The sequence below is a fragment of the Ursus americanus genome, chromosome 5 (assembly GCF_024610735.1).
Source record: "Ursus americanus isolate L20-20 chromosome 5, mUrsAme1.1.p, whole genome shotgun sequence".
In the NCBI taxonomy this organism is placed as follows: Eukaryota; Metazoa; Chordata; class Mammalia; order Carnivora; family Ursidae; genus Ursus; species Ursus americanus.
In genome coordinates, this window is record NC_142131.1 from 33,081,694 (window position 1) to 33,101,478 (window position 19,785).

At 35.6% G+C, this 19,785-nt stretch overlaps 1 protein-coding gene across 1 annotated transcript in view; it reads right to left on the bottom strand.

The window, feature by feature from the left end:
• FCHO2 (FCH and mu domain containing endocytic adaptor 2) overlaps positions 1-19,785 on the bottom strand; it is a 110,452-nt gene that overhangs the window by 18,479 nt on the left and 72,188 nt on the right. The window contains exons 15-19 of the mRNA XM_087862082.1: positions 18,899-18,941; positions 16,421-16,515; positions 12,149-12,252; positions 7,762-7,891; positions 2,776-2,887 (exon numbers count right to left, since the gene is read on the bottom strand). Of these exons, the coding sequence (XP_087718208.1) occupies positions 2,776-2,887; positions 7,762-7,891; positions 12,149-12,252; positions 16,421-16,515; positions 18,899-18,941 (484 nt within the window). The remainder of the gene's footprint in view (positions 1-2,775; positions 2,888-7,761; positions 7,892-12,148; positions 12,253-16,420; positions 16,516-18,898; positions 18,942-19,785) is intronic.

Genomic DNA, 19,785 nt, shown 5'->3' on the forward strand with positions numbered 1-19,785 from the left:
AGATGTCTTCCCTGCTTCTCACTGCCCCTTCCAACTCTCAATTCCTACTTCCTTCCTAAAAACCTCCAGCCTCTTTTGTATCCCAAACCATCAAACTATACTACTTGGTATTCCATTCAAGTTACCTTCAATACTCCCTTTCATTTTTCTGAAAATTTTACCTCTTGGCCCATTGTCATTCTGCCTCTGTACCACTACTCCTATCTTCATTTTTAGTGATTTCAATATCCACATAGATAAGATAATCCTCCTAATAATCTGGTCACTCAGTTCTCAGCCCCTTACCTCCAATGATCCTGTCTTCCAGCCTACCTCAGACACACCGCAGCCCCTCCAACATCTCAATTTCAGCCTCCCCACTACTCTAATGGCCGCTTCCTCTCTTCCGTCTAGTACCATATCTCCAACAAGTCTCCAACCTCTGCAATCCACTGTTCCTACTACCTTTTCACTCATCCCTTCAGATCCTCATTTCCTGGTCTCTTGGGATTTCCTGGTCCATCATAATGCAGTGCTACCTCTTCTCACACCTTCTTTCTCCTCCAACCTGCAGTATTCCTTCCCCCTACTCACAGCCATTGACCTTACTTTAAATTTTACTGAGTAGATAAAATCAGGAAAGAACTTCCTCATAGTCTCACAACTGAACTCCTACTTGACGCTGTAGCCATACCTTCCCTCCTGTTTCAACAGATGATCAGTCTATGCACCTAAGGCCGATCTCACTGCTTCCGCACTGAAGCTCATCTCCTACATATCCAAGGACTTCACTACTCATGGAATTGTACCCTTTCCTGCAAGTTCAATTTCTTCCCCAAAATAATGGATCTTTCCCATTAGTGTACAGACATACTAAAATGTATATCTTTAAAAAACAAACTAAAATTAATACAAACTTTCTTTGATTCTATCACCTCTCTGCTGCTACCACTCCACCTCTCTCCTTTCACTTGGAGCAAAACATCTTGAAAGTTTTCTATACTAGTTCTTTCCAAATATAGTCATATTTGCATCACCTCCTGCTCTTGAACTCCCTCCAAGCATGCTTTCATCTCCAACACTCAACTAAAATCACTCTTGTGAACGTCCCCAATGATCTCCATAATGTCAAAGGTCCATTTTTCCTGACATAGCATCAGCATCAGTTATAGCTTCACACCGTCCTTCATAAAAGGGTTTTATTCACCTCATTTCTGGGACACCGCTCTACTGGTTCTCCTTTACCAAATCACTGTCATCTTCCTGTTTTCAAAACACTGAAGGAAGCCAGAGAGTTCTCGTCAGATCTCTTCTCTATTCCCTGAGGCCTGTGGCTTTCAGGATTGTATACAAATTAATCACTACTAAATGTTTTCTCGCTCTACTCTAACACTATTCCCTGAACTCCAAAATCATGTATGTAGTTGTCTTAATAAGTACTTCCAATCTCCTCCCTTAGCAGATCTTGACAAACCTTGTTTTCAAAAGGAATTCAGTATCTCATTATTACTCACCATTTCCTCAGCTAATAACCTTATATAAGCGGCCATCATTTCTCACCTGGACTGCTGCGCTTAACCTTCTCTCTCTGCTTGTACTCTGGCTCCTTCTAGTTTGTTCTCCATATGCCAGCCAGAGTGCTCCTTCAAAAACCTAAGTAATCTCATCATTTCTCTGCTCAAAAGCCTTCACTGGCTTCCCACCTTGCTCAAAATAACTCCAAATTCCTTACCATGGTCTACGATTCCCAACCTGATCTGGTCCCTCCAAGGACTCTGACTACTCCCTTCCTTGCTAACTCCAACGTAGTGACATAGTTCTCTTTGCTTTTCATCGAATATGCCAAGCATGCCTCTACCTCAGCTTTTTACACTCAACTGGAATGCTCTTCCCTCAGGCATCTGCATGGTTTGCTCCACAATGTCTTTGAAACATCTCCTTAAATTTAACATCAAAAAGGTTTTCTCTGATCATTTTATCTTAAAAAAAAAAAATGTAGCCCTCTATTGTAATTCTGTCTCCTCTTACCCTAGTTTTTCTTCACGGCATATACCAATACCACTCCCTTTCATGTTGTTCAACATACAATTGTCCATCAAATGCTCAAGTGTGGAGGATACTTTAATAAAGAAAACAAAGTTCTTCTCTAAAAGTTTTGCATTACCGTAAGAGAAAACTAGTAAGCTGCTTCTTGCATGATAATACAAGCTTATAATAGTGTCTTACACGTGGTAAGCACTCAAATATTTGATGAATGAATGTATGTTGAATGAGTATGGTTATACATGAAAAGTAGGAGTGGTCATTCACCAAAACATTTTCTTAAAAGAAGGGGGCTAAACTGATTCCTTGACAAGAGTCTCATAAAGGAGACCTATATTCTAGGTGTCTCTGGCAAAACTTTACCAAAGATACACATTACATCAAGATTCAGAGTTCTATACCCTTCTAGTTAGCTGCCATCATCCTGCTCTAGAGATATGTCAAACAACGGATGGGTCATAATGGTCATAAACCCTGGACAAGAATATAAGTAAACTGGGGGAGGGGGGAAGCCATTACTACTGCTGATTATAGTGATGGTTTTGTTTTGTTTTGTTTTTTTAAGAAAGACAATTGCTAAATGACTATATTTGATAGCAAAAAAAGGCAGGTTAATAAATAACAGAAAATTCTATTATAGAATCAAAATTAACTCTGAAAATTTACCACTAGGCCTTATGCCCACCAAACACATGTGCGCGCGTGCACACAGACACACACACAGACACACACACACATCTTTTTAAAACTAACTTGGTGGGATCTGCTCCTTTAAAATAGGCATTAACAGATTCTGTGAGGGCAACTGCCACAGGTAAGGTGTCTTGATTTCCAAGGCTAACAGGGCTGGGACCTCGTGACACACCTAGAATACATACAATTCATTTGTTAAATCCTACAGAAAGACATTTATAAAATAGCAAGACAGGTAAAATCACAATGTTAGCTTGTCACAAATGAATCTATTACTGGTTCCATTGATGGCCTATATATAAATCTGAAGGTTAAGAAATAGAGCATAAAACACACTGGAACATAATACAGAGGACGAAAAAAAATCAGGAAAACATGTCACACTGACTTCTTTTAAATAAAATGACACTGAACACTTGGGTTAAGGAATATCAGAAGGAAAAAACCTTTCCCCGGAAGAACTAAAACTTGTTTTGGGTTCTCCCAATCACATATGTCAGGGCATTAAACTGGATTTTTTAAATTTCAGCTATTTCCATCAGTTATTTCCAAATGATACACTACTCATAATTCTTTCATTTCTTCTTTGTCTAATTCTTACATCTTATTTCCTTACCTATTAAATGGGACTAATGTTTTTTATAACATTCCTGACATAAAGTTTACTTATATGATTTGACTCTAAAGGTATATTATCTAAGTATCAGTTTTTTAAAAGAATAATAAAATGCAAACAAATTTAACCTATGCATGCGTTCAGGTTTTTTTCTTTAACCTAAGCAAAGTTTCTGGTTTATTTCATAATAGGAAAATTCCTCAAAATAGCTGACTGCCTTTCTTGGCAAATGTACTCTTCCCATTTACACCTTACCACTATTGCTACTAATTGGAAAGTGGAGCATTTTATTTAATATATAATAAATGATGAAATTTTATAAAAAATAAGCCAATAATATAGTTTATCCAGTTCTTGTACTAAGAATGAATAATCTAGGTCAACATGTGTCTCTGAAATTTGAATATATGCTTTCGGTCTCTAAGTGTCACACACTGTTCACAGCCACCAGGTATTTTTATTTCAGGTAACAGTACCTACAATGAAAGGCAGAGTTACTTCTGAAATACCTAAAATACTAATTCTGACAAAAATCAGTACTAGCTCTCTGCCTCACAAGTGACCCTGAGATTCTACAGGGAGAAAGATCTTTTGTTAGCTTTAACAGCCAGGAAGATTTTGTGGTATTTGATAATTTGAAGGAATAGGAATTTTGACTTAGAAGGTTCTTCATAGTTAAAAAAAAGAAAAAGCTCAGGGATGAAAAATAAAGCAATATAAGAACTGCTTCTAGGCCAATGGGAAAAATAACTGCCCCCACCCCAACTGTTAAAAAAACAAAACTTAAAATTTCATATGAAAATTAAAAACTCAGTAAAATAAAAATCTCAAAAAAATCACAACAGCTACTATTTACTAACTCTAACATGTGTCCAGCACTCAGCTAAGGCGGCATGAAAAAAAATGCTACCTTTTGGAACCAAAAGTAGTTTTACAAAGCAGGAGCATACTTAGTGAATGAGGGATGGCTAGAAAGATGAGAGGAGATGAAGATGTGTCTAGAGAAACGTGTAAGGCCCAGATCACAGCATGGAGGACCTTTAATTTTCTCCTTATGGCACTAAAAGCCACTAAAAATGTTTAAGAGAAACATGGCTACATTTTTCATTTAGTAGGATCACTCTAACACAGGGTGGATCCTGGAATGAAGAGAAAAATGTCTGTTGTCAGGGATTCAATTTTGGATCAGGTGAGAGATGATTAATTGAAAGATAAGGGGGCTGATCAAAGGCAGAAGTTTCAGGTATGTGCATAAGAAAATGTTAGGTGAACAAAGCAGACTAAATACAGATTAACTGAATACAACTATGAAACACATGCTTGTGCACTGGAAAAATTTTACTGTATGTGTGAATTAGTTCAGTGAACTTAAAAAAAAATACATTATTCTAGAGTCACCAGAAATTCAGAAAAGTGTATTTTTTGGAAGAAGATGAAAGCTATTTTTTTTTTTTTTACTAAACAAAACTATATTCTCAATATGAATTTAATCTTTTCCCTTAAACCACCTACAAAATATGGATATTTACATAGTCATGGGTAACATTAATGTCTGCTCCTACTTTGACATAAAAAAAATCAAAAGAAACTTACATGTTATTATTTTCAATTATCCAATTTGGGCATATAAAAGGAGAATTCTTGAAACAGTCTCTGTAAATTGTTAAGCCCATTACTGAAATTGTGGCAAGTAAAAAAAGCACTGAACAGTAGGGGAAAAAATTCAAAATCCACTTAACATCTTGGCATATCCCCTTTAGTATTTTCTATGCATATGCATAGTTCAAAAAAATGTCTGACATAGGAAATATGTAATCAAGCCCTTAAAACAGTATAGAAGTCTAAATTTATAAGGTACTATTCAGAATAAATCATTTCTTAGAAATAAAAAATTCCCTGTCTTCTTTAGAAGGATATCATGTGTTCTAATTTTGGTGTCATTGTAAACAACCGTATGTTTTGAAAATTCCAAGAGCTTATAAAACTGAAGCAAGAAGTATCTTCCTGTAACAATCAATGGATAATTTTGTGGAATTCCTTTCGGCTCAAGATTAAAAAACACTCCCATTTATTTGCCACCTTTATACCTCTAACTTCACCTCACAATATGGATGGCTTTCCTAGGACAGCCTTTGTTGTGGGAGTTGAGCTATTACCATTTTTTTAACTGACAGTCTTTCTGCTTCTTTTCTAATCACTTTTTCTCTGGTTCTGACAACCTTAGCAGTAAGACTTATGGACATTCCTTAGTGTTGAGGAGGAAAGAAAAGCAAGGAGATGGAAGGCAATGCAAAAATACTGTAGGTTTTTGTAATTGGGGAGTTGATATCTATAGATCCTGTACAGCAACTGGACATAATTAGTACAAAATCGAGAAAGTTAAACCTTAGAGTTATTCTTGACTTCGGAGACAGGATACACTGCTGAAAAAGGAAAAATGAGGTAACGAAGTATTTTAGATACACTTTAGGATCATTAGTCAACACATACGTTGCTTCTCATACAATACCTTGTGAAGTCTCACAGTGCTTTTCAATTTCAGAGAGTGTTCCAATCAAATTATCATCTTCTATCATATTTAAATAAAACGAAATATTGCAGGAAAAGAAAATATTTTCAAGAAGAATAAAAAACAGAGCTGAATAAGCATTAAAATAAAAAAGTCAACTTCTGTGGTAGATTTAAAGTCCCTTTGTTGTACAAAATCCACATTATATCCCACCTGCCTGTATCATCACTATCCCCTACCTGTGGTTCTCCTATTGCCGGCACTGGCCCAAACTAAAATATGTGCCTACTCTATCAAAAACAGTTTCCATCACAAACTGGAATCCTTCTAAATAACCTAGAGAAAGTGGAGAACTAAAGCAAATTTTGGTTACCCAGACCACCTAACTTTTAGTCATAAAAAAACAGGTGGGTCCTTTAAAACAGTGTGCAAAAACCAAAAATAAAAAAATCACACAAAGAAAATAGAAGATTAAAGTGCTAAATACAGCAAATAGAAAAACTTACTAGATGTATTATACCTGAAGTCGAAAGAGAGGAAAAATGATATGCTTGTGAAGGTATATAAGACGGTAACATGTTTGGACATGTAAAAATCAAATAAATTTTAATCTCATGTTAGCTTATATAATGTTATTTTTACAATGGCCACACTTAGAAAATGCATTTCTCCTTTCTGAGTTTTGACTAATCAAATTGGATATAATTAAATCTGCTTACATAGGGCTATTATTCTCAAACTGAGCAGGCATCACAATCACCTGGAAGGCCTGTTCAAAAACTGCTAGCCCCACACCAAGTTTGGGATTTTTAAACAGTCTCTATTTCTAGTAAGTTCCCAGGTAATGCAGACAGATGGTGCAGGTACCAGGATCACACTCTGAGCACTACTGGATTATGCCGAGTTAGTGGGCATCAGTGACTGGCATTATCAAAGATAAACTCACTACTACTTAGCAGCACAGACAGTTCTAATTTTGATGAGAATTTGTCACTCCCACAACACAGCAGCTTGAAGTGGCTTTGTGCGTTGTTACACTAACAGTGGGTGAGAAATGTAGTAAGGAGGGCACGGATTGCATGGGGCACTGGGTGTTATACGCAAGTAATGAATCATGGAACTTTACATCCAAAACCAGGGATGTACTGTATGGTGACTAACAAATTATTATTAAAAAAAAAAGAATTTGTGGGGCGCCTGGGTGGCACAGCGGTTAAGCGTCTGCCTTCGGCTCAGGGCGTGATCCCGGCGTTCTGGGATCGAGCCCCACATCAGGCTCCTCTGCTGTGAGCCTGCTTCTTCCTCTCCCACTCCCCCTGCTTGTGTTCCCTCTCTCGCTGGCTGTATCTCTGTCAAATAAATAAATAAAATCTTTAAAAAAAAAAAAAAAAGGAATTTGTAGAAAACCTTAACGTGAAGACAGAAAAATGTCTTGAGCAAAATCTAGATGTAATAAAATACTGGATTTATTTGGTGGGATTTAGGTCTATACTCTTGTACCCTAACATCTACTACTTTTACATCTTTATGACTTAAATTCTTGGAGAAATACTTAATTGCAAGCACAAAATTCCTTTCTTAAGTTGAATCATTATTAAAATAAAAAATCCAAGGAATGCAAGTATTACTTCACATTAGAAAGGACTGCATTATATTTCACCTTCGTACATTAAACTGGCCAGTAGTTTATAAATAAGATGTACTCCTAACACTGTTAAAAAAAAAAAAAAAAAAAAGTCTCCTATTCAAATAGAAACTGTAACAGAAAAGAAAAACGTGGCTAATTTGATAATACCAGGTGTGTTTCCAAAAAACCAAAATTTCTAATGTTAAATTCTTCATGATCTCATTAAAAAACAAAATTCAGCCCGATCATACTTGGGATGCTCACTGTCACATGGAAGCTATGATAATCACTTACCTACTGTTGGAGTATTGGCAGCACTTAATGAGGCTGAAGATGAGATAGAGGAAGAACTTTCTGCCCGGGCTAAAGGAGCTGCAGGAGGTGGGCTGGTATTGGAAGTTACAGGTGGGCTGAATGGCCTGGGCTTAAAAACAAAAAGTTATTTACCAAAATGCTAAAACAATTCTTCCTTATAAGAAAAGATTTTTAGGTATCAGGTAAGATTAATTTTAATATATTAAACCAAATTTATTGTTTCTTATAACTAAAAATAGAAATGCCATAGGTCAAATCATTTTCAAGAGTAGATTACAGGCTGAGAAGGCTATTGTAAAATAACGCTGCCAAGAGAACCGTATACATGGGGCACTTTCTCCATTTCAAAAAGTATGTTTCAGACAGATTCTCAGAAGTTAAATTGTAAGTTTAAACAGTATGAAGACTTTTCATACGTACTGCCAAACTGCTTCCCAAAAGGATGATTCACTTTACTGCCTATAAACATAAGAGAATATTTCTCTGCACCCTTGTCAGCAATGAATGGATGAGCCCGAGAAGAAGGAAAAATAATTTTTAAATTGATAAAAATAAGACTGGCATTTTGCCTTTTAGGAGTTGTCTGTGTTAGCTTTCTCTGATTTAGTTTCGGGAGGGCTTAGTATTACCTGAGCTTTCACTAATCCTTTGCTTTATTTGCTGCAAACCCTAAATCTTGCTTGCCCTTTATTTTCAATGTTTACAAATGTGTCCATTTTCTCTTTATAAATCCTTGCAATGCTTCTTCATTGAGACAGTTTAACGCATAAAAGAGGTTTGAGAAAATCTTACTTCTGTCTTCCCACCTTTCTAAACATAAAAACAAATACAAAAAATAGAACTTCAGTTCATTTCTTTTACCTGGGGAAATGGATTTTTCCCTTCCACATTCCTAAGTGTTCCAATAATAGATGAGGAACACTTCCTCAGGGATTTCATTTTTTAAAATAAGGCATATTTACCTTATTTAAAAATAACCTTTTCCTGCTTGTAAAAGTATTAAGTGAAAACACTACTTATTTACAGCCTACTGTATGTCAGGCCATGGGTTAGATACTACATACAAAGCAGTGACTAAAAAAGATATTGTTCCTGTCCTCACTTATCTGAGGGGCATGAAAAACAAATGGCAGAAACAAAACCCTTTATAAGCATTCATACACTCAAATTAGTTAACTCTTGATTCTATAAATATACACTTACAGATACACACTTAAACAAAAATTAGATACCATCCAAAGTGTTTTATACTACGTAAACCCTCCACTCCTGCAATTAACTATTTTTAAACTATTAGTTCCAGATAATGGCTTTTTAATGACTGATAATGATGACTAATAGATTGAAAAAATATAGCAAGGTATAAAACCGCAGCTCCCTGTGTACACAGATGGAAGCAGCACAGGGCGTGAGGCCAAACACATGGTAAACGCAACAGCTATGTGAAACCTGCAAGCTTAGAAAAAAGTCTTGAAAAACTACTGTGGGGGAAATTTCCCCTTCTAGCAACATGGCCTCATGACCAATATCATGTCGCCACATTTTTATGATTTACAGTTTAGAATGTGTACTTTATAATTTTTTAGGAAAAGACAAAAACGCCCATTTTTTCAAGTGGTTTTCTCTGACTTTGGAACAGCCCTGTCCAGCGCAGGAGCCGCTAGCACTTGAAATGTGGCTAGTCCAAATTTGAGATGAGCTTGAAGTATAAAATACATAGATTTTGAAGACTTAGCACACACAAAAAGAAAAGATACTCCCTTTATACTGATCACATTATAAAATGATTTTTTTTAAATAAGTAAACAAAATGTCAATCTGTTTTTCTAGTAGCCACGTTAAACAAGTAAAACTTTAATATATGTTGCTGCATGATGTTTCTATTGAACAGCACTTGTTAAAAACAGCAATTTCTAAACATAAACATGCATCAGAATCACTCGGAGGGCCACTTCACGGAATTTCTGATTTGTCTGGGGTAGAGCCGGACAAATCACCTACCAAGATCCTAGGTGACGGTAATGCTGCCGCTAGCCTGGGGACCAAACTTTGAAAACAACTGCTCTAGAACAATGAGGCACTCACTACAGGAGTGTGGAAGGGTGTGATTACAGACCCTGTGAGCATCGAGTTTCCCCAGAAGAGCGCACATACAGGCATGCAAGGACAAGAGCACTCTGATGTAGAGCTGGAGAGAATTGTTTCTGGTGGGCAATACGGCAATAATAACCATCAAGAGTCTTAAAAATGTGCTTTAGCTCATGAATTTTACCTTAAATTTTTTTACTAAGGAAATACTGTCTGCAAAGTAGTAAACAAAAGGATATTCATTAAGACAATGTTGAATAGTGAAAACTTGGAAATAAACTAAATGTCAAATAATCACATTTCTAAAAACCTTTGAAAATTTAATGCTGACAGTGGTGTTACAAGTGGTGTTATTTATGCTCTGCAGCCATTTCAAAAGGTGCTCCTTGAAGCCCTCAGAGGGTGGTTTCTCGAAGGTTCACAATGCTAGGGCCGGGAGTAAAGGGTGAAAGATTCAAGTATAAAAGTCCCACTTTTACTTATTTAATAGATTCCCAACTTAAGATCATATGACAAAGGTTTCTACCACTTGAAAGAAATTTAAAATCTATGGAATAATTGATGAAATAGACAGCTCCAAAATATTTTCAAGTGAAGAATAAAAAATATTTAAGGTATGACCTTTGATTTATCATTCACAGGAACTTTTCTGAGCAATTACTTGCACTCCACAATGTTGTGTTTTACACCCAGTAACTCATTTAGGTCTCATACCACCTATTATCTTTATACCCATTTACCCATAAGGAAACAGAGACTCCAAATACATAAGTTGGCTAATGTTGCTCAGGTAATTAGTGACTAAAAGGTACTTTTTTAACAACTATGTTTTACTGCGTCTGAATAAATACTTAAGCACTGAAAAATTAATGAAAGGATATATATAAAAAGGTTAACTGAGTATCTTTGGGTCATGAAATAGGGAAGGGATTTTAATTTTCTGTTTTCTCTATTTCCCAAATTTTACATGATCTTTTAATCAGGAAAAAAAATCCCATGTTATTAAGAGGCAGTCATTTTTATATTTGTCAAATAATCATCATCTCCTTGGCAGCCTGTACCTAGAGTCTTTGAGCTCACTTCCTTCAGTCTGTTAGGGTAAGAGGAGAGAGGTGTCACCATCTCAACACTTGGTGTTCCCGCCTTTTCATTTATTCATGAAACGTCTCCTCACTATGTGACAGGCATTATGCAAAGTATGAGACTGGCTAAGGCATAGGCCTGTGAAGGGAACACACAAGGAAAGTATATATAATGTAATTTGTGCACTAAAAGAAATACGAACAAAGTATATGGGTATAAGGAAGAGAATGACTACGTTTACTTGGGGAGGGATAATGATCGAAGAGGGCTTTAGCTAGATGATGTTTAGCTGGATCTTAAAAAAAGAGACCAGTTTCCTACATAGACAACTGAGCGGCATTTCAGTAAAGGAAGCAAAATAAGACATGGATGCATAAGAGAGCATGATGTGTTTGGGTAACAGTGGAAGGTTTCAAAGGTCTGGAACACAGGTTGCAAAGAGGAGAAAGTTGGGCAGTTAGTCTGGTAATAAGGTAGGTTGTTGAGGCAACTTGATAAAAAGCCTTGTACATTCAGCTAAAACATTCAACCGCATGGATTATGGGGAACCACCGGAGATGTCTATCTGGGGAAAAAGGTTAAGCCTGACTTTTAGAAATGTAATACTGGCAATTAGTGTAAAACATGAAGCAAAGTAGAAGAGATGAGAGGCAAGAAGATTGGTTTGGGAGAGCCTCTGAATATAACTTGTAGATTTTAATTATCTGACAACTTTTGTAGGCCACAAGTTTTCTTGAAGCAACTTAACTTTGGTAATTCAGTTAAGTGACCTGAACTCCAGTTTCCTTACATATAAAACAAAGCTGGACTAGATGTCCTCTAGGATTCTCCTGGCAGTATACTTCTAAGCCCTAAGAACAGGCTACCGAGTCCTTCTTAGTATTTGACTTACAGCAGATTTACATGAGTATCGCTTCTTAATTGTGGAAGAATGGGTAATGAATGGTATTTTTATAATGTGCTAACTTTCTCAGGAATCTCCCTTCCTCCTGAACAATGTCTTTTTCCATGGGTATGATCACAGAGATAATATGCAGGAGTAAAGGAAATGTTGGCTGGAAAAACTTTTCTATACTTTGAAGACTTGAGTAGACAATTCCAAGTGCTTAACTGTAAAGGGGCATATAGAAAAGATATCATTTGCATCTTACAATCAAACAGTTATAATTAAAAAAAAAAACACCTGAGTACATACTATTTCATTAATCCCACTGAGTTTGCCTGAAGTAAGCTTTGGTCTGGAAGCAGGCCTTGGAGGTGGGACAATGGTGCCTACAGAAAGAGGAGTTGTGGGCCTGGCTGGTAGGGGGAAAAAGAGAATTTGAAGAAAATCATTAGTATGTAGCAATCCTTACATAAAGACATTCTATTATAGAGGAACTCTTAGGACTCAAAAGCTCATTTTCAGGAGTTTTTAAATATATATATATAATCATAGATATTTGTTGAAATACTGGGAAACTATCCAATAGCTTTTCTTGAAGCTAACAATAGCCTGGAAAAAAAAATTTTCAGAACTGACACACATCAACTGTATTCCTATTGCAATTCTTTATACATATAAAAAATAAAATCTGATCAATTAGCTAGCAAAAATAAACCAGTTGAAGGCTAAGGTCTTTAGTTTATTGCCAGTACATCTACTTACAGCCAGTAATGTCAGACCAAGCCTTTGAAGCAACACCATCGAAGTAGCAACATGAACTCTAAACAGAACACTTACCTTAAGTCAAATTAAAAGTTGAATCACACTGCAAAGTTTCTGGTGATAATTAAAAGTATTAAAAATATCCTATTTATGAAAAAGATTCCCCCAAGTCACTATAATTAATTTTTGGTAAGAAAACACCTTATAAAAATCCTATATAACATTCACTGCTCCTAAATCCTACGGAAATTTAATGTTCACTATTTTTCAACACCATCTGCAAGTTTTGCCACTTTATAAATCAGACACTAACCTGAGTATTCCTAATTAAAAATAACTCCATCATGGTAGAAATTAATGAAATCCAAGTGTACATCATCAAAAGTCAAATGTGTTAAAACAAAAGTGAAGAATGGAAGCAAATATGTTTAAATCTTTTTTTTTTTTAAAGATTTTATTTGTCAGAGAGGAAGAGAGAGCACGAGTAGGGCGAGTGGCAGGCAGAGGGAGAAGCAGGCTCCTTGCTGAGCAAGGAGCCCGACGTGGGAATCAATCTCAGGATCCTGGGATCATGACCTGAGCTGAAGGCAGATGCTTAACTGACTGAGCCACTCAGGCATCCCTGTTTAAATCATCTTTAAATTATTTTAAAGGATTTTCAAATCCCTTCGGTTAATTCTAGAAGGTGGGGCTGTAATTCAGACTGAAGAATACAGATGGGAAGAAATAGAAATCTTTATATTCTTTAAGTTTGCAGACGTGCAAAGGTAAAAAATATATGTAAGGCCTCAGTATATCCATGGAGAAACAAACTGAGGACACATGGTCACGGATGAAGGAATATAGGTGTGAAAGGAAGGAGAGTGGAGGCCACAGGAAAAGACCTAAAGAAAGGTAGTCACAGAAGCATGCAAGTCAAAGCGTGAGGGGGTATGGAATCTTTTAGGAAAGCACATCCTATGAAGGGATAATAGATACAAGCACAGTTCAAGTTGCTTGAAGGAAACAATAAAAAGCTGCTAAGAAACCATGTGTAGATTCTAAGGCTGCTGCCTTCTTCCAGTGAGCACCACTTCTTTCGGGCTGCGCTCCTACTTTAAGCGGTACACTGGAAGAAACGTGCACCAACCTGAGAACCGTAACAGTTCCCTGTGCTACAACATACTGACTTTAGAGACAGGCTCATCATCAATGAAAACAGCACTGACCGATACTTAAGTTATTTTAAGCTTGTGAGAGCTTAACATCGTGGAGACATGTAGACCTGAGCTTCATTACTGACAAATGGCCTGTCCGAATGGCATTAAGACTGGCTCCAAACAAACCTAGCCTGGTAGAACTGTTACGGTTCAGCTCTTTCAAATTATCACAATTTGCTTTTTCAAATTCCAAATACATGCTAGTTTCAAGCTAAGACTCAATTACTATACATTCAGAAAAATCAGTGGGAGACAAAGAGTTTCTGTTGTACTCTTTAAGTTCCTTTAGCTGAAGGAGGGGAAAGCAGTTGAAAACCAGAAGCAACAGGAAAAGTCTTGAACAAAAGTATGAATCTACATAGCCAAATAGTTTTCTTGTTTCAGGTTAATATTTTAATCACTTGAAAAATGTAGTAATACATTTTCAAACAAAAACAGGAGTTCAAACTTTCTTATTAACCGAGGAAAATAAGTATGGGCATTAAGAAACTTAAAAAACTTATGAGTAAAACTGAAGGTCCAAAATACATAAAGCCATAATTATTCCTGTTTTCTCAGAGGAGCAAAAGGTAACTCTTAACAGTTGGTAAAAGTCTAAACACTGATACATAAAACCCTCCTATGATAAATCTTACTGTCGACCGTCTCTTCTGTTCATGAATTAACTGAGCACTTGTGGTCTGCAAAAATTCCTTAAAATTGTCTTTTGAGAAATATTAGACTAGTTTTTTATATTAAAACCAACACTGTTGTCTACCTTATTTCTATCACTAGCCAGTCAGGCACTTAGCTGAGTAACACAGCACTATCACCTCAATGCCCTGTCAAATCTTTTGAGATTTTTACCATCATCCCTTTCCAACATGACTAACATTCTTTGAAAGGTAAAATAATTTGATACTATTTTTCAGACTGTATAAAAAGGTTTAAAAATGCATACAAAAATGAAGTAAATTGGGATCCCATTTACTATCCCATTTATTAACCTTTTGTTACTTTTATTTCCTAGCTACTACACATCAAATGGCCACTGAACAAAAAATGAATCATTTTTAACCTGAAGTTAAAAGTGATAGGGATGAAACACACTTGAGACAGCAAGAGGAAAAGCGAGAACTCTTTTGAAAAGGAAGAGACCGTGCTGAAAAAGAGTAAAGAACTAAGGGCAGAGTTAGGAAGAAATTTCTACAAAACTAAAGCCTCTGTGATACCAATGTGAAAATTTTTATTCAATATTTTGAAAAAATAATTCATAAAAAATATTAAATTGAAAAACACTTAGAACCCTCGTCATCCTAAATACAAAACATCATTCTGACATTTTCACTAAACAAAAAACCGACTGTAATGACAACTCCAATTTTCCCCGTATACTTTCTTTCCTTATACAATCTATTAGGTTTAGGTTTATAAAACTAACAGCATGCCCATTGAGGAAGGCTATAATACCACTTTCAGAATATGTTCAACTACCTTTCATTGTTTCTTGCTGTTTAAGTATTAAATATAGATCACTGTTCATTCAAAATTCCAAATTGGAGTTAAGGTTGCCTAAAATCCATTTGTAATTTCTTTTAAAAATTGGTTTATAAACAGTCTAATTTTAAAATACTAGTGTTTTATTAAAATGTTTTGGAATGGCTTATAGTTAATATGTCACAGTGCAATGAACAGAACGAAGACTATTAAGATCCAGGTCTGAATCGATGCTTCATTATTTCCTATGAAATGATCTCAAGAAGTTCCGGATCATCTCTGAACTTTACCTTTTTTTATCTACAAAATAGGGACAATAAAATGGACTTCATGGAGCAGTTAATGAAGTGAAATTAAACAGAGTGTGTGTTAACTCCTGGCAGAGCAACATGGCAGGAACTCAGTCCATTATTTCAAGTTCTCTCCCCACCATTCCATCACTCTCCTAATCCCAAATACTGAACAGCATTCCTGAAATCCCAGAGAATGCTGAAGACCAACTTAAAGTGGATTTTATTTTCCTGCTTTGAACAGGCAGTGGTTTTATTAAACAAGCATTTTGATGCCTACCTGGATTGTTGGCTAGTGGGATTTTATATTTTGAAGAAAAGAGAAAATGAACATAGTCTTGACAAAACAACTACTAAAAAGCATTCATCAAGTTTTTTGACACATTGCTTGGGAAGTGCTAAAGCCTTTCTGGAAAGCAGTTTGGCAATAAATATCAATGGGTATAACCTGAGACTCAAACGTTGTACTGATAAATTATTATAAGGATATTATAAAACATACAAAATCTATCCATGGATGTTCATAATACTAGAAAACTGGATGCAACTCAAATGTCTGGTAAGAAAAGACTGATTACATTAATGCACATCCATACAGTGGAATTATCCAAGAACAGTGAAAATTATTTGAGCACTGATAAGGGAATGATGCACAGAAATACATAAATGAAAAAAAGTGGTGTTTGTTTCATAAATTTTTGTTTAAGCCATAGGCTCTTTCAGCTAAGTTAACAAAATTACTTTATCTGGCAATATGAGAAGAATATTCTTGATCATTAAGTACAACACAAGAGATGAATAAATCAGGAAAAAAGTAGTGAATTCCTCAGTTTAAATATATATACCTACATTACCTGATGATGATGATGAAGTTACTGAAGCTGAAGAAGATGAATCAAGAGATGGTCCAAACAGCGGATCCCAAGCAAGTAAATCGCTGGTTCCTTTCCTACCATGACATTTTAAAAATAACAATTTTACCAAAGGAATATTTTATTAGTATAAAATCCACTTATTTTTATCTCATAGAATTGTAATAGCTAAATATATAGCATTTAAAAGTTGGATATTCTGCCAATGGAATATGTGAAGAAACTTAACAAATACCGGTTCAAATTAAAAAAAAAAAAATTTTACTATAAGCAGAACCTCCAGTAATATTATGTAAAATAGGAGACAGTAGAGAAGATTAATGTGCACCAATCACACCTTGTTATACTCTAACAGTCCTTGGGGTTGTAAGAACAGAAATCATTTCAGCTTTACAAATGAAGAAAAGAAGTACACTGGAGTCTAAATGAGCTGCCTAAGGACACAAAGGGACTTAATTCTACAGTAGTGTCAGGTCTGCTGATTCACAGCACCAAATCACGCACAGAAAATCAGGCAGAAATTTTATAAGGTCGGAGTTAAGTACTTTTAAAAAAATCTTTTACCCTTTTCCTTCATCTTTGAAATTGTCAAGTACAGAAGTAAGCCCAACAGCTTGATATAAATTTCAAAGGTCTGATTACTATAGATCACACAAGGGCAGGACTTCTCCCTCGACAATCCACAGCCTGGGCCACTGAGGCAGTCTAGTGAAACATCTGCATCATGCATGTCTTTTTATGAGAAGTAATCAAGACTATGGACAAAATCACCAAGAGCACCAACTTTCAAAAAAGTCAACATGCTGTATAACCAAAGATTTCCCACCAATGACCCCCTGAAATCCACTGGACTAATTCCTCTCAGGATTCAACTTCCAGCTCTTTACCAAAAACTTTTTATTTTTTTAAGATTTTATTTATTTATTCGACAGAGATAGAGACAGCCAGTGAGAGAGGCAACACAAGCAGGGGGAGTGGGAGAGGAAGAAGCAGGCTCATAGCGGAGGAGCCTGATGTGGGGCTCGATCCCACAACGCTGGGATCACGCCCTGAGCCAAAGGCAGACGCTTAAACGCTGTGCCACCCAGGCGCCCCACTTACCAAAAACTTCTATATGAATGTTTCTCTTTTTCATTTTAGTCATACACCTTTTAAGATGTCTAACCTCTAAAATCCTGAAGTAGGTGAACTCTGCCACCACCTCTTTTCTTAAATTATTTCCAGCTTTAATGAGCTATGACTGACAAGTAAAAAATTATATATTTAAGGTGTTAAAAAGATTAATACTATTAAAACAATATTTTAATGTATCAAACTGCCATTATTTAATAGTGTTTGTAAATATTAGAAAACAGGCTCATTACAATGAAAATGGTACAATTATCTATAAGCACATATCTAGTATCTCAACAGGCACCTACATGGACGCACGCGCCGCGTCTTACATATAAAACCTAGAATCACAACTGCATAAATTACTAAACACAAAGTTTTTAGAACACTGAACTTATCTTTAAAAATTATAAATGAATACGACCCACTGTGCTCAATTAGTGCCTAGCTTTCAAAGTATCAAATTATTTTAAGCTATCCATTTAATGAAGCCTACACTTTTATTTATGCAGAAAACAAATGAAAAGAATGTATTCTTACTGACAGATACTGAAATGGAAAACGACCCATGAAACACTGGCTTAAAATATTTTTTTCTTTTTAAAAAGAGCTAGCAACATGTTTTTTAGCCTTTTTAACTTGAGACATTTCCTTGTTTCGAAGTTCACGAAAAGGACAGTCTATTTCACACAGTCACAGCCAAAACTGAAGGAAGACAGAGAATTTCCATGAGAACAGTTGAAATACAGACATGTATGAACTTGGGACACTAGGCCTTTATTTAGAAGCAGTGAAGCCACCAAGGCCAAACACAGGTATATAAGGATTTTTTAAAAAATTATAGTGTCAAATGAGAATTTAAAACAACCAGAAACTCCACAGTGTTTTACAGCTTAAAAGAGGATGATTACCAACACTTGAACTGAAACTGCAAAGATAATAAAACTCTAGAAAAAAAGGACAAAAGAATGATATTTAATTCTAAACACAGTAAGGATGAACATATAGAGGACACAGTATTTTTAGTACAGTTGAACTATTCCGTAGGACACCGTAATGGTAGAAACACATGTCCTTATCCATTTGTCAAAACTCATAGGATATACAAGAATAAGAGTGAATCCTAATGTAAACCACAGACTTTGAGTGACAATGATGTCAGTGTAGATTCATCAATTCTAAAATGTGTTACTCTAGCGGGGGAGTCTGATAGTGAAGGAGGCTTGGCATATATGGGGGCAGAAAATATATATGCAAACCTCTGTAGCTTCCTCTCAATTTTGCTATGAACCTAATACTGCTGTAAAAATAGTCTACTTAAAAATAAAACTTAACTGTGAAACTTACTCATTGGATGCAGCACATGGCTTTGATTTTGTTAGCTCTTCACCTAATTAAAAAATAGAAATATGAAAAAATTAATAATCTGAATAAATGTTAAGAGAAACACTATATACATAACTCACTATGAACAATTTAAAAACTGAAACTGATAAGACTTTTTTAAATTATGAAGAAAAGGAAAATAAGACTTAAGTTTTCTAACATGCTAAGAATATCATCCATCAAAATAATAGCTGAATTTCTATGTCCTCATTTCTTCTAACATCTTTGGTAGGAAATTACTTAACGAAACTATCGTATTCATGAAAATAAAACTGTTCAGACCAGAGAAATATGGGCTAGAACTATAAAAGTTGGAACATATGCTGAAATACGTATTACTCAAGAATTATAACTGATGAATCATGAAAGCATTTTTCGAGTTCTAAGATTATTATATACCAAAAACAGGTACTCTTGAAAAAACAAGTTTTTATAGAAACCTACAGCAAGTCTTTATAAGACAGGCTGTTTTGCTCCCTTTTGCATTGGTAATGAGTCATTTCATTAGTAATGAGCAAAAGTCATGTCGGTTCATAAGCAACTTTCCCTGTACCTTAATGTCTTAGATTACCAACCAATAGCTGATAAATGAAAATACATCAAAATGCGTAAGTGCAGCAAACTATGAGGAATACCATACTGCACGTGATGCCCCTTCATACCACACTGTCCCACTGAGTTCTGTTTGGCCCCAAAGTACCTACTGTGCTCTTCTCCTCCATGTTTCTCCAATTTGCCCTTGTGTAAGTAACTGCATAAAAGCAGCCTGCTTTTAGCCTCGTTTTCCTGGTATCCCTCTATGAAGCTACTCACTATTTCTTTTTTAAAAGTAAAATCTTACTTTTAGT